This window comes from Hemiscyllium ocellatum, chromosome 45 (genome assembly GCF_020745735.1).
Source record: "Hemiscyllium ocellatum isolate sHemOce1 chromosome 45, sHemOce1.pat.X.cur, whole genome shotgun sequence".
NCBI lineage: Eukaryota > Metazoa > Chordata > Chondrichthyes > Orectolobiformes > Hemiscylliidae > Hemiscyllium > Hemiscyllium ocellatum.
The window spans coordinates 23,150,610-23,166,770 of NC_083445.1; the positions used below are offsets into that span (position 1 = coordinate 23,150,610).

General features: G+C 39.2%; 1 protein-coding gene across 2 annotated transcripts in view; it reads left to right on the top strand.

The window, feature by feature from the left end:
• pbx4 (pre-B-cell leukemia transcription factor 4) overlaps nucleotides 1–16,161 on the top strand; it is a 610,007-nt gene that overhangs the window by 465,808 nt on the left and 128,038 nt on the right. The window contains exon 5 of one of the 2 annotated variants that reach the window (XM_060855285.1): nucleotides 9,689–9,935. In XM_060855285.1, the coding sequence (XP_060711268.1) occupies nucleotides 9,689–9,935 (247 nt within the window). The remainder of the gene's footprint in view (nucleotides 1–9,688; nucleotides 9,936–16,161) is intronic. The other variant, XM_060855286.1, reaches the window with a different exon arrangement.

Sequence of the window (16,161 nt, forward strand, 5' to 3'; positions counted from 1 at the left end):
AGGGCCTGTACTGCGGTGTATTTTTATATGTTCTATGATATATTCTGTATTGGATTCACCGGGCTTGTTAATAACCTGTCCCAATGATGGGAAAATCATCTAATTAATTTCATTGGAAGATATTTAGCCTGATTCTGCTAGCTTCTATTTATGCATATCCTTCATCAATGCATAATCTTTAAATGTTTTCCCAGAACTTTTCAGCAAGAGTTTCCACAGATGTATCTGACTTCTAATAGAGAGACACGACAATTGTCCTTCAGTGATTCCGATTCCCCTAATCCATACTGTCTAGAAAGGATATCTGATAGATGTCATTTAATTGAATTTTCAGATTGCAAAGGTTATAAAGTAGCAAGTGTAAGACTTCTTCAAAAGTCAGATATCCTGGTTCCTAAAATATCTCTTAACAAGCCACTCGGGGATATTTTTTTTCCTTTTGCAGTGTTAACAAAGCCAGATATGAATGTCTTTGAAATCAGGGAGTTCTAACAGCAAAAGTCTCTTGTGACTAGTTGCAAATAGTCTTTCTTAGTTTAAGCTTGACAAGTTTTTCTTTTCATTTTTGTGTTCCTAGCTTGCACCATGGAACACGTTGAGAATTTGAATCAGAGTTTTTCTCCATGGAGTTTGTGAGTTAGGATCTCATCCAAAGTTTGATGAATGTCTGATGTGAAGAAGACCAACATTTTAGTTATGAAGTAGTAATTTGTATCAAAGCAATTGATGAGTTTTAATGGTTTGTTAGGTGAAATAAATGGGAGAGCCTTACTTAATAATCAAGAAGCTAAATCTAACGATGCCCCAAAACAGGTGCAGTGATCATGATGTGAATTTAAGCCCATACCAATATCAGCTTTATACTGTTGTAATTTTTTTCTTATAGTCTATCCAACACTAACCATGTCGTTGATTGAAATTTGAGCTGGGGAACAATATCATAAATTACTAGCATCACTTAAAGCCAGCCTGCACTGCTTAAATTTCTCCTCATCTCCATCTTAAGTGGGAAGCCCTTTTTTTAAATGATGTCCCCTAATTCTAATCTTGTCTACAAGGATAAACCCCCACTCAGCATGCATCCTGTGAGATCTCACAAGATCTTATGTTTAAGTAAGATTACCTGTCATTCTTCTAAAATGCTTTGGATTCAGGTCCAACCCATCCAACCTTTCCTCTGTGAACAACCCCTTTATACTACGAATTAATTGAGTGAACCTTTTTCTGTACGGACAACCCAGTTGAAAAAGGGCATAACATGATCCTCAATGTGTATATGCTGTTCAATAAATGTATGCATACTGCACAGGCGTAATCAGCCATGTAGTCAATTGATAGCTTTTGTCACCCAACAGGCAGTGTTGGCTTGCCTTGGTGTCTCGCACACAGACAGCATAATGGCATATTGAGCTGGCGTAATGGGCTGGTGGAAAATGCAGCACTATGAATACTGTCAAGACACAGAATAATGACTTAAATAATCTGCTGCTGCTACTAGCTGGATACTGAGAGAATGGTATCTCTGTCAGTTCTGTTATCGAGTATTTGACATATGTAGTCTAGAAAGTCATATGCAACCAATCAGTAGCATGCTGCAATATGAAGAAGTTTGCAATACAGATAGTTCTTGTACAATGCGATGCTTGTGTTCTTGTGCAACCCTGCATTATGGAAAAATTACATTTTAGAAACAGCGGTTAAGTGTTGACAATATAATCATGTTACAGTCTATACACATTTTAAAAGTTCATGCTTTAGAAGCAGTATCCCTAATTCGGCCATCATGTTACAGCGAATTTGCATTGATGAAACGAGCGTTGTAGCAGAAGGACCTATACTAGTAGAGACTCCTGATTCTCTGACTGTTTGTCTCTTAGTAGGGGAAAAAGAAATGCAGTTAGCTCTCAACAAATAGAGAGAGTCAGTAACCTCCTTCATGGAACATTTGATGACAAATAGCAAAATGTTGCAAAATCTCCAACTGCAACCTGAAAGGAACCATATAGAATGAGGAACATTACAACTCAGTTGAGGCCATTCGGCCCTCAATGTTGCAGCAACCTGCGAAACTAATCTAAAGCCCATTTAACCTACATTATTCCAATACCATCCATATGTTTATCCAGTGATCATCTAAATGCCCTTAATGTTGATGAGTCCACGACTGTTGCAGGCAGGACATTCCAAGCCCTTACTACTCTGAGTAAAGAAATTACCTCTGACATCTGTCCTATATCTATCATCCCTCAATTTAAAGCTATGTCCTCTCGTGCTAGCCATCACCATCTGAGGAAAAAGGCTCTCACTGTCCACCCTATCTGATCATCTTTTATGCACCATCAGATGTTTAAGATTTAATCTGCATGGTCACCTTCACAGCTATTGATAAAGGGATGCCTTATCCCCCCTTTGCGCTTGTTGCTGTGATTGCAGCTGGTGGCAGATTTCACTGAGTCTTTTTAGTAATGCACACATGTTACATACATTGTCTTTATTAGGAGAATTCTTCCCTGAATGCCTCTTAATGAGTATCCTTCTCTCTGTCCTTCAGCTACCCCTTTCAGCAACATTTCCTGCTCTGTGTCACTTTTGTTCAACTTCTAAATTGCACTGACTTCCAAGAAGGTTGATTATTAGTGAACCTATGCCTGGGAGCAACTGATTTGTGGATAAACTTTGAAGTCAGCAAAAAGCCATTAAGCACTGTTGCACCATTCCCTGTAGCCTTTTTGGATCTTTAAACTATTATACAGCCAATAATCACTTGTGGAATTCTAGCAACAACCTGAAGAAATTAATCAAAAAACTAATATGTAAGCAATTTATGGTCCTTTTAAAAAGTACTGCTGTGTGTTCTTAGTAATCAGTGTTAAAAAATAATCACACAACACCAGATGATAGTCCAACAGGAAGTACTAGATCTTTGTGCTATAAATTCAGTGTCTTATGATCCTGCACCACTAGTTACCTGATGAAGGAGCAGAGCCCCGAAAGCTAGTACTTCCAAATAAACCTGTTGGGCAATAACCTGGTGTTATGCGATTTTCAGCGTTGTCCACCCTAGTCCAACATCGGCACCTCCTCATCTTTATTAATCTGCTATCAGTTGGATGTTTAAATGTGTTCAAATGGTGAATATTTATATATGAGCACAGATGAATACCTAGTTATAGGATCTAAGGAAACTATGGTTGTTGGATTGGGTGCACAATATTTAAGTGTTGTTGCAAATAAAATCTTCCAGATGGTTGAAGATTCGGCTTCTTTTAGCACTTTCTCCAATATGGCAAATGGTAAAACTTGTTGCAAAAGTGAACATGGAAACTCTGTGAATTATATTAGTCCCCAAATAGCACCTGTAGCATCCAAACAATAGAATTCGTCTGTCTCAATTTTGTGCCACTTATCTATTTGAGTGACTACTATTTGCTAAGCCACTTAATGCATGATCTTGAAAGATATATGTTCACTAGAATAGTTAAGAAAGATAAAAAAAATTCAACCTATTTAACTTTACCTTTTTTTTGTCAAAGAAAATATTTAATCTTGAATGTGTGATGAATGTTCTATAAAATAGATTAAATCTATCTGTATTGATTTTTTATTGGAGAATTGTTTCCAGTTCACACTAAAGGAAGGCCATCAAGGCAGCTCTCAGTAGCAGCAATGTATATTATTTACAATATGTACTGCAGAAATTCACCAACTTAGCACCTTCCAAACCCACTTCCATCTAGAAGGACAAGAGCAGCAGGTACATGGGAACCTGCATGTTCCCCACCAAGCTATTCGCCATCCTGACCTGGAAATGTATCATCATTCCTTCAGTGTTGCTGAGTCAAAATCCTGGAATTCCCTCCCTAATGGTATTGTGGGTTGACCTGCAGCACATGGACTATAGCTCACAATCACCTTCTCAAAGTGAACTAGGGATGGGCAATCAATGCTGGCCCAGCCAGTGATGCCCACACCCATAAGTGAATTGTAAAAAGTCATGGAGTGGAGACAGTGCAGAGAAGATTTATTTGCATGGTACCAAGAATTAGGAGCTTAAGTTACATGGTAAATAAGAGAAGCTGAAATTGTTCTTCATGGAGTAGAGAATGTTAGGGGAGATTTTGTGGAGGCATATACAATTATGGTGAAGTGAGTGCATTTCAGTTAAGTTTGAGGAAAGCTAATGCTAAAAATCTAGTGATCTCTATGGAGTGGATTTCCTTTTCTCAACAGCAGTTAATATCATCTGACAAGACAAGAAGATCTCAAGGGGTCTTGCCACAGAGATATCAGAAAGCATAGTAAATGGTATACAGTGAGGCAGCCTCAAAGACCAGAAAATAACTGTTAGGGATGGGTTGAAATTATGCAGTGGGTGACTCATTCATAGTTGTCCAATTTAGGGAAAATAAATCGTGCCATACAAACCTTGAGTTATTGACTGTTTATTCTTGATCTCACGGGGAAATTCATGTTGACCTAATGGTCACAAGTCACTCCGACGAGATGCAGAAAGTTGCATGATTATATAGGTTACAATCATTTAACAATTAGCAAACTGTTAATTGCAATATAATGAGCAGGCTAGGCACTTTGCCCAGTCACTAGCTTCAGTCACGTAGTATCTGGACAGTCTTGATTAGTAGCTGATAAGCAAGAGTTAGTATATAATAGGTTCCCATGCTGGAAAATAATTTATTTATCAGGCAATAGTACAGCTGCAAGGCCAACCACCTCACTGAGCCTGGGAAACTACGAGCTTAGCAAGCAAACACTAATATGAGATTCAAAATGATTTCCAGGCTTTTAATATGTGACAAAAAAGCTGCTTTAGATCTAACAAATCCCCCACAAAATTTAACATACTTTTTTAATCAACCTGTTCCGAGATGTTGCTGCACACCTCTGGAATAAGTGGGACTTGAACCTTGACCTCCTGCGTAGGAGCACTACCACTGTGCCACAAGATGGCCCTTTAGGCAGCTTGCTGTTTCTGCCCAGTTTTGAATTGCAGACCTTTCATGTGTCAGGTGAAAATACTAACCATTACGCTACAGAATCCATCACCTTTTGTTTATTTTACCTTAGGGTATTTAATAATGTATATTATGGTTGGATTAAGATGCAAGTTACACTATAAACTTATCTTTAAAACCAAAACAATGTTTCAGAAGTATATATTTTTTCATCAGAATTAAGAAATTTGACATTGCACAGATATTAAAAGGCCACTGTAGGGTGATTGGTAGATATTATTAACCCATTCGACAAGAGTTTTTACAAGATTAGGCATGGGCTTAGAGATTGCAATCTAAATCTGCAGGCGCTCATAGATTGTAGAATCACTAGCAGCAACTTTTAGATTTTCCTGTTCTTCTGTGCATGTGCAAATTTGCTGATGGTTTCATTGTCATTATCACTGCAAAATTCTGAATGATTTTTATAGAGTACCTAAGAATAAATTATTTTTACTGTCAGAAGGATCAGAAATGGAGGGGAGTAATTTAAGGTAATTGGCAAAAGAACTGAGATGAGAGGATGGGTCTTCTTATTATGAATTATATTAATTGTTATGATCTGGAATGCATTGCCTGAAGAGATGGAGAAATAGATTGAAAAGAATTGGAGAAATACGTGAAGGAGAAATACTTCGTCACAATGTTGAAGGGCAGAGAGGAAGGAGCAAGTTAAGGTGGATAAATATGTCAAACGGGTTGGCACGGAACTGATAGGCCAAATGGCATTTTATGGTGTCAGCGTGTGTACTTTCTAACTTGATAGAAGCTTGAGAGCAACTGTTTGAAGATAAATCCACATTTGATATGTGGGAGCTTTTAAAGAGAGGTTGATTAGAGTGCAGGATAGATAGGTAGCTGTGAAAATGAGGGATAGAAATGGCAAGATTAGGGAACCATGGATGACAGGTGAAATGATGAGAAGATAAGAGGAAAAAGGAAGCATATGCAGGGTCTAGGCGACTGAAAACAGACGAAGCTTTGGAAGAATATCGAGAAAGGAGGACTAATCTGAAATGAGGAATTAAGAGGGCTAAAAGAGTTCATGAAATAGCTTTAGCAAACAGGTTTAAGGAAAATCCCAAAGCTTTTTACTTGTATGTACGGAGCAAGAGGGTAACTTGAGAAAGGGTAAGCCCACTCAAAGACAAAGGAGGGAAGTTATGTGTGGAGTCAGAGAAAATGGGTGAGATTCTCAATTAGTACTTTGTGTCAGTATTGACTGAGAAGTGGGACATGGTGAATGTTGAGGCTAGGGATAGATATTTGATTACTGTAGGTCAAGTTGGCATAGGGAAGGAGGAAGTGTTGGGTGTTCTAAAAGGCATCAAGGAGAACAAGTACCCAGGTCCAGATAAGATCTATTAGGAGGAAGTGAGGATTGCAGATGTTAGAGATCAGAGTCGAGAATGTGGTGCTGGAAAAGGACAGCATGTCAGGCAGCATCCAAGGAGAGGAAAATCGATGTTTCAGGCATAAGCCCTTCATCCTGATTAAGGGTTTATGCCTGAAACATCAATTTTCCTGCTTCATTCCTGATGAAGGACTTATGCCCGAAACGTCATTTCTCCTGCTCATTCTTGAGGAAGGGCTTACGCCCAAAACATTGATTCTCCTGCTCCTCGGATACTGCCTGACCTGCTATCCTTTTCCAGCACCACAATTTTGACTTTGATCTCCAACATCTACAGTCCTCACTTTCTCCTAGTTGATTTTAACCCTACTGCGAAGCGTCTTCCAATGATGCCTACCTTGAAGACGTTCTCCTCCTCTCTCTACAAGGATCCCAGTGATCTCCCTCACTGCACCCCCCAGGTCATCTCCTCTGCGCTGAAGCTCTTCAGCCACGTCCTGAAGCACACTCGCTACCATAGCCACATTCCCTTCCTCAGTGAACGCCTACGGAACTGAAATCTTAACTGATGAAAGGCTTATGTCCGAAATATTGATTCTCCTGCTCCTCAGATGCTACCTGACCAGCTTTTCCAGCACCATATTCCTGACTCTGATCTCCAGCATCTGCAGTCCTCACTTTCTCCGAGGTGATTTTAACCCTACTGCGAATCCTCTTCCAAGGATGCTTACCTTGAAGAAGTTCTCCTCCTCTCTTTATGAGGATCTCAGTGAGTCTCTCTCTCTCTCTCTCTCCCCCCTCTCTCACTGCACACCCCCCCACCCCCTCCCCCACCCAGGTCATCTCCTTTGCCCTGAAGCTCTTTAGCCACGTCCCAAAGCAAGCTCACTACCACAGCCACATTCCCTTCCTCAGTGTCTGCTTACGGACACATCATTCCTGACGAAGGGCGTATGCTCGAAATGTCAATTCTCCTGCTCCTCGGACACTGCCTGACCTGCTGTGCTTTTCCAGCACCACACTCTCAACCCAAATGAGATCTATCCCAGGTTATTGAGGAGAACGAGAGGGGAAATAGCTGGGGCCTTATCTTTGCAGCATCCTTGAACACGGTGAGGTCCTGGAGGACTGGAGAATTGCTAATGTTGTCCCCTTGTTTAAGAATGATATCAGGGATCGTCCAGGTGAGCCTGATGTCAGTGGTAGGGAAGCTGCTGGAGAAGATACTGAGGGATGGGATCTATTTACATTTGGAAGAAAATGGGCTTATCAATGATAAGCAACATGGTTTTGTGCAGGGAAGGACATGTCTTACCAACTTAATAGAATTCTTTGAAGAGGTGACAAAGTTGATCGATGAGGGAAGGGCTGTAGATGTCATATACATGGACTTCAGTAAGGCATTTGATAAGGACCCATGGAGAAAGTGAAGTCACACCCTGGAGTCCAGGGTATATTAGCTAGATGGATAGAGAACTGGCTGGACAGCAGGAGAGAGAGAGAGTAATAGTGGAAGGGAGTTTCTCAAAATGGAGAACTGTGATTGGTAGTGTTCCACAGGGATCCGTGCTGGGACCACTGTTGTTTGTGATATCCACAAATGATCTGGAGGAAGTCATAAGTGGTTTGATTAGCAAGTTTGCAGATGACACTAAGATTGGTGGAGCAGCAGAAAGTGAAGGGGACTGTCAGAGAATGCAGTAGAATTTAGACAGGTTGGAGAGTTGGGCGGAGAAATGGCAGATGGAGTTCAATCCGGGCAAATGCGAGGTGATGCATTTTGGAAGATCCAATTCAAGAGTGAATGATACGGTTAATAGAAAAGTTGAGAATGCTGTGCTGAAAAAGCACAGCAGGTCAGGCAGCATCCAAAGAGCAGCAGAATCGACGAAGGGTTTCTGCTTGAAATGTCGATTCTCCTGCTCCTCGGATGCTGCCGGATCTACTGTGTTTTTCCAGCACCACACTCTCGACTATGATTTCCAGCATCTAAATCCTCACTTTCTTCTGGTAAATGGAAAATTGATGTACAGAGAAATCTGGGTGTTCAGATCCATTGTACTGAAGGTGGTGACGCAGGTCAATAGAGTGATGAAGAAGGCAAATGGCATGCTTTCCTTCATTGGACATTGGCAGGTACAAGAGTTGGCAGGTCACATTAGAGTTGTATAGGACTTTGGTTCAGCTAAATATGAAATACTACATACAGATCTGGTTGTCACATTACCAAAAGAATGTGGATGCTTTGGAGAGAGTGCAGAGCAGGTTCACCAGGATGTTGCCTGGTGTGGAGTGTGCTAGCTATGAAAAGAGGTTGAGTAGATTAGGATTATTTTCATTAGAAAGACAGATGCTTAGGTGTATCTGTTTCAGGCCTACAAAATCATGAAAGGTATAGAGAGGGTGGATAGCAAGAAGCTTTTTCCCAGAGTGGGGGATTCAATTGCTCGGGGTCACGAGTTCAAGGTGAGAGGAGATGAGTTCATGGGAGATATGTGTGGAAAGTTCTTTGCGCAGAGGGTAGTGCGTGCCTGGAATGTGTTGCCAACAGAGGTGGTATAGGTGGGCATGATAGTGTCATTTAAGATGTATCTGGACAGACACATGAATGGGCAGGGAGCAGAGGGATAAAGATCTTTAGAAAATAGGTGACCAGTTTAGTTAGAGGATCTGGATCAGCGCAGGCTTGGAGGGCTGAAAGGCCTATTTCTGTGCTGTAATTTTCTTTAGTCTTTGTTCTCTGATGGCTAAAAAGGATTGAGTTTGTGTACAACAATATTGAGAGTAAAATATTCAATTTGTTGGTACTGTATTTGTTATCCAGTTTAATTTTTTTTAACTCTGCATATGTGGGCGGCACGGTGGCACAGTGGTTAGCACTGCTGCCTCACAGCGCCTGTAGACCCGGGTTCAATTCCCGACTCAGGCGACTGACTGTGTGGAGTTTGCACGTTCTCCCCGTGTCTGCGTGGGTTTCCTCCGGGTGCTCCGGTTTCCTCCCACAGTCCAAAGATGTGCGGGTCAGGTGAATTGGCCAAGCTAAATTGCCCGTAGTGTTAGGTAAGGGGTAAATGTAGGGGTATGGGTGGGTTGCGCTTCGGCGGGTCGGTGTGGACTTGTTGGGCCGAAGGGCCTGTTTCCACACTGTAAGTCTAATCTAATCTAATCTAATATACAGCATGCACATTGAAAAACCGACATAGCTGAGTAAGCTGGTGATACAGTAACCAGATTTAGGCTGATGTAGAAGGAAATGGTTAGATGCTTGAGACTCACTTCAAGCCAGTAACACTCAAAATTCTTTTTTTCCCTTCATTCAAAGGCGAAAACGACGCAATTTCAGCAAACAGGCCACAGAAGTTCTGAACGAGTATTTCTACTCCCACCTGAGTAATCCCTACCCTAGTGAGGAAGCCAAAGAGGAACTGGCAAAGAAATGTGGTATCACAGTGTCACAGGTACAGCCTACTCTCCCAGCTTCAGCCTGGGATTCGTCTGCAGTCCACATCCACAGATATCACTACACATTCCCCTCAAGCCAGCTTGGAGAAACAAGCAAAGCAACAAATGTAGGCGAAAAGCTTAATATGTAAATTGTGCTTTTATATCAGTACATATGTTTGATTACCTGCCAGGGGTTCTGGGATAAGATATTATGAGATATTGTACAATATTAAATTAATGATCGCTGGCTGCTTTTTGTTTCACATTGCGGTTTTACTGCATTATGACTTTTGTTGTAGCCCAAGACAGAGAGCGAGGTTCCAAACACTTTCGTAATTTTTTTTAATTGATGAATTTGTTTCCCAGACACAAAAGTGATGTGATTATGGTTTAGTACACTGACATTTGAGTCTGAAGTTTAAATGAAGTGTAACCTCATGTATGAACACTGCCATTCTTCCACAGAGGTTGACACCCACTTCTTTAAGCTAAATCTTAACTTTTAAATTAATATTTTACCTCAATTATACTGTCATAATAAAGCTCGTGATCCCCCTCTCTATGTAAATGTATTCATGATTAAGATAAAACGGACTGACACTTGCAATGAAGGTAAAATCATATTCATTTTTGCCAATCTGGGATTGCTGTGAATGTCCTGATCTTTATAATACATCACTTATTTCTGCATACCTGCCAGTTTTTCCAATGCCATTGTTAAGCCAGTGATTTTCTTATCCACTCAGATGAAAGCTAAGCCAAGCTTTTTTTTCAGAAGCAGAAAAAACTACAGTAGCTGCATGTTAAAGGTATAAAACAGGACAGTAACTTCAGGTATCAGTCAGGTTTATGTCATCTACACCTCATCCCCTGAGTCCCCAGATTGCAAGTTCAATATGTTAGAAATACTGTCACACTTAAGTGATCAATGCAGGGTCTGTAATTTGATCCCTTGGTGGTAGAAATAAATACTTTTTTGAGCCCTTCTCCACTTTCACAACCCTCTTCCACCTATATCTCCAGCTATTTTTTCTTTAAATGAACTCAGCTTATTGAATTCTCCATAAATTTGTAAAGCGAGCCAGTGTGTTTTTGGCAAAAAAGAAATTTTTACTTATGACATCACATTCCTTCGTGTCACTTTTTTTGCACTCAGGTGACTTTTTGGCAAAATGTTGACCGTTTTTGGATTTATAACTTGTACTGATAATGTCCAAATTGAAGTAAATTGAAAAGAATAAACCTGATAAGGCATTTTTGTTAATAATGGTACAGAACAAACCTCCAAACATATCCAGTAAGCAGACCACCCCCTTTGTCCAGTCACTGTTATGGAAACACTACTGAGTGTGTAGGGAATGAATTGATGTGTGAGTTCTCTTTACATAAACATTCTCATGAACCAGCTTGTATCATCTTGAAATTAGCCACTCATGGAAATATCCACTTTAAAGGAAAAATCTGTGTTTTCAGAAATAAAAACAATAGAATGGAATCTTTCATTTTAAACCCTAGTGCTATCCCTCCAGTGTTTTCATTTTGCATAATTTAATAATTTAAAGAATAGTGTTCTTTACCAGTGCAGATTAACATAGAGCAGGCTGCCATGTTGTGAAATGATTATTCCAGTTTGCAGCACTATCTTGTAATATTATGATGCCACTATGCTGTATGTTATCAGGCAAAGGTAAACTAAATAAAATGCATGCCTTAAATTTGAGCTGAAATTCTTGTTTCTGTGGTAACTGAGTCCCTGGTTCACTGTAGTGTGGTTATTAATGTGCTCTAGGCAGAAAGTGCTTGAAGCCTGAGAGATTGCTGGGTTTTTATTCCTGGAAAGATATTCAATAATCCCTGAATATTCACTGCACAAATTCACAAGTGGGCATCATTGGGAAAGAGACTGTAATTGCTTGCTACCTATTCTAGTAGTAAATGACAGAGTATCTGTGCAGGGTCAGCATCATCATTGGTGAAGGACATTCTACCAAACTTGGCAAAGACTTCATTTTAGTAAATCTCATCAAAAGCATTCACTTACCATTGACTGGGATTTTTTTGTTTTGTTTTGAATACCTTCTCATTATGGTGTTGCAAACATCAGAAGCAAGAGTGGTTTCTACTGAAAGATTGTTTAAATCTTAATTAACTTTTAAAATTTTAATGGTGTAAAATATATAAAAAAAATTATCACAAATGTATATCATTTCTGATTTTTCTGTTAGAAAACATAGACTTTTCCTTTAAACCTGCTGTAAGAATATTTTAATAATTTTATCAGACAAGTTCTAAAAGAACATAAATGCCATATCAGGTCTATGCTTTGGAGTGATACATATTTTTCAATTAAATATAACTATGGGTTTTTTAATGAATATTAATATACTTTATTTTGAGTCCCAATTACCAGAACCTTTGATATATAATTCATGGAAGGATGATAAGCTACTTGGAGCAAAAGAGCAATTATTTGAAATGAGATGAGCTTCTTAGTCACTTTTAAAAGTAATGTACCATTTTAAGAAAAATACACTGACCTCCTTGCAATTTTCATTGTGCATTTTTAACGTGCTTTACTTCAAGTAGTAAGAATTAAAGTGGTTCAGATGGTGAAAATAGTTGTTAGTTCAATCTAAGAATCTCCAGTTATGCTTCCTAGTAACTCTTTACATAGTGTGATCAAAATCAAGAATGGTCTATGGTGTGACCTAAATTTTTTTAGTTTAGTTTTAATGATCATATAATGTGGAGAGTCAAAATATGCAATGAATACTAGTATCAAAAAGGGAAAACTAATTGGACCAGAACTTTGTAATACCAAATGGCCCATCAAAAGATGGATATGGGACATATTTGTGTAGATATAAGACTAATGAAAGCAATTTTAATGCTCCTGATGTCTCCTGATTGCTGTTTGCCAGAGCTTTTATCATTCAACTATCGTATCTTCCATTATTGGCATGTTGCACCATGCATCACACAACAGAAAAGGACAACCCATAAAAAGTGTATGGTTTAATATGTCAAAATGAACAGTTTTACACTAAATGAATTCTATTTTCTCTAGATTAACCATCATCCTGTTTATTTTATGGATGTAAATATTTGCAAGAACCACCTGTCTCTGTTCTGAAATTTCTTGTTTCCATCTGCTGACTATATCATAAATTTTGTATTATATGGTGCACAATACCCTCATATGAATTCCATATAAGTAGTCAAGAAGATCATAATGATAGCTAGTGGTGATAATAGGGAAGTTTAATTTTAATATCATAACTATCAAAATCAGAACATGATCAAAATGTATATACGTTTACTGTTTCTAAGTGCTACTTTCTGATATGATGCATTTTAATTGGCTGAAATAAAGAAAACACAAATCAGAAACAAGTTCTGTGGGTGTTGGAAATCTGAAATAAAAATGTGTCAAAAAATGTTCTAAATATTTCTGTGGAGAGAAAGAAAGAGCTAATGTTTCAGTTTGGTAAGTTTTTAACCTCCACCTGAAACATTTGAAATCCAATGATTGCTGATGCATAAAAAATATAAATATAAGAAAAAGGAAAAGAATCAAGCGTATTGCTCAAAATATTTTCACAAAAAAATCTTCATTCACTATATTTATCTGAAGTTCCCAAATCAAAAATCCCCATTTGCTACTGGTAAGATCCATGTGATTATAAGTGCAGGGTCTTATTTTATTATGATTGACAGGCTGCCTTGTGTTTGTACTGCTTTCTTCCTGACACACCCATTTTCTCAGCGCAGTTTCTAAAAAGTGGAAATGCGCAACTTAAAGCAATTTGTCATTTTTAATGACTTATAGGGTAGCTAACAGATTTTTCAAATATCTCTGTGGAGGTCTCCATGATGAAAACTGGAAGCGAGGGATACTGTTCCCTAGCTGCCACAAGTCTATCTCTCAGGCTACTATCATGTATAGCTAGAGGAGACTGATGAGGAAGGTGCCAGCAGTATCACCCCCCAGGACCTGATTTCACGTAGGAAGAGATATATTGAACTCAGAGCAACAAAGGTGAGTACGGCTCTTCATATCTTTTAACAATCTGACAATACTTCCACCTCCTCCTTCAGCATTCCAAACACACTCAGCTCTTTCTTTGTTCTTTTTGCAACTTAGCATTGTACGATAGGTACAGCATTGTTTACTTATATTAGCTTTCTATCTACTTGTCGTTCCCTTCATCATCTTCTCCCATCCTCATTCTATTTTGCTGCTTCTCCCAATCTTAACACATGCTTCACAATCTCAGGATGCATACAGCTCCTTTTATCTTTTCAACCTCACTCATATCTACTTTTTCTACAGAACAGAATAGTGTATAATGTTGCAGAGAGAATCAAGACCAGGGGAGGAATAGCTAACGTTTTAACTCTCATCCAAACAAAGTAGGAAAAAACTGGTAATCAGTGTATGGGGAAATCGTAAACATTGGGGAAGGCGAAGCTGGCAGCTTACTTGATTAGTAACTCTTCATTCACCTCAGGAAATGTTCAGTATGTCTCATAACTGCAAGAAAATTCTAAAAATTATCATCCGCAAATGTTCAGTGTCATCCTCACTCTTGTCTTTTCTTCCTTTCCTCTAGGTCTGCTTAGCAAGAGCTTCCTGAAGAAGACTCTTAAAAAGAGGACAGTTCTCCTGACAATGCACCGACAGGCGCTCCATCACTCCCACACATCAGCGCAGATACTGAGCAGTTTTTGTAGTTAGATAGTTTAGAAGGGTGTGTCAGCAGGTGAAAAATCCAGCAATAGCATGCACTAAAATTAATTGATGTCTAAAAGTTGTTGTGTGGAAGTTAAATGGTCTTCCTTTAGCTCAATATGTAGAAACCAATTTGAGGACTTTTGATCCCATGTAGCTTTTGAAATGAAATAGCTTGCCTTTCCAAAGCAAGTATATAAAGAAGTGTAAGGAGTTTCAAGAATATAGCTGAGAGCATGGACGAGTCTCTAGTCAATGAGGTTCCATTTTCTGTGATATTTGCAGTCTGTAGGCTGTGTTACATGGTATTGCCATCTTTAGAGACACTGCAATTGGGCTCTCAATTTGTTAATGTCAATAGTCTTTGCAGTTTCTGGGCATAACCTCGGAGAGACAGTTTAGTTCAGCACTTCAAATAAATCACTCATTGTTTGCTGTCTGCTTTCATGCAACCAGTGGAGTCTGAGTTGCATGTAACATCTGTTTTGCCACCCTTTCAGTTAATATCTAATGTAGTGCCGGTGAGGTAGATGTGTCAGACTGCTGCCTGTGACTGTAATCTGGCAGGCTCATTAGAGTTCTTTGGCTGTGGGCATTTTAATACAGAACAAAGTGTTCTATCAAACCTGCTCAAGTCACAGGGAGGCCTTCATAAAGAAAATTAAAGTTAAGCGATATTCTATAAAAAACAAGCACAGCATTGACAATATGGCATAAATACAGAAGTTGTTTCAATGCTGTCTAATGGAAGATGGATGTAGTGAAAGATGAAAGGACAGTTGGTGTGGAGAACCACTAAGTGATTAACATGTGATGTTTTGTCAGAAGGTATTGGGATGGCTTTCTTTTGTTTGCTCACCCCCTTATCATCTCTATCCATAGAAAACTTCTATTCCTTTCCCTCCTCCTGAATATATGGCAAGAATGCAGCGCACTACTTTAATGTGGGTGACTCTTTGCAGAAAATATCTGTCTGGATTTTCAAATTTCTGATTCAGAAGCCTCATAACGTACTTGATAATTATCCTGGTGACTGGGTATCTCAACTCCAACAGTCATCCTGTTGCTTAGAAAGAAGGATCAAATATTAGGAGATTATATTTGGTTGTTTTGCAGGAAAAATACGTTGCAACAGCTGCCTGACTACCTTGCACTAATTGTCTAAATCCTGTTTATGTGGCAAAGTGCTGGCCTTTCTATTACCAAATACTTTGGATTCTTGTTCTGATTTTGGCCTGATGGCAATAACTCTGTGGTCAATCCCATACTGGATATAAGGGAAGCCAAACACCTCTGCCAATCCTCATATTCACTTGAGTTAGCTATTGAATTCAATGAGAGAGGTGATATACTTCCCAGCCTCGGCTGAGAAGGCATTGATCACCTATTTAACTCAAATAGCTAGCTTCCGCAATCTGGGGGAGGCGAATGATATTTCGTCTAGCAGGCTGGAAGGATCCAGTGGCAAAGATATAAAATCACTGTGGCTCCATTATCCATAGTCCATCAGATGTTTGCATCTGGAGATATTGACCAATGCAATGCCCCACATAGATAGTGATAGATAACTCTGTGCATGAACACCCTGTTTGCTGGACATGGTTTGCTACAAGCAGCCC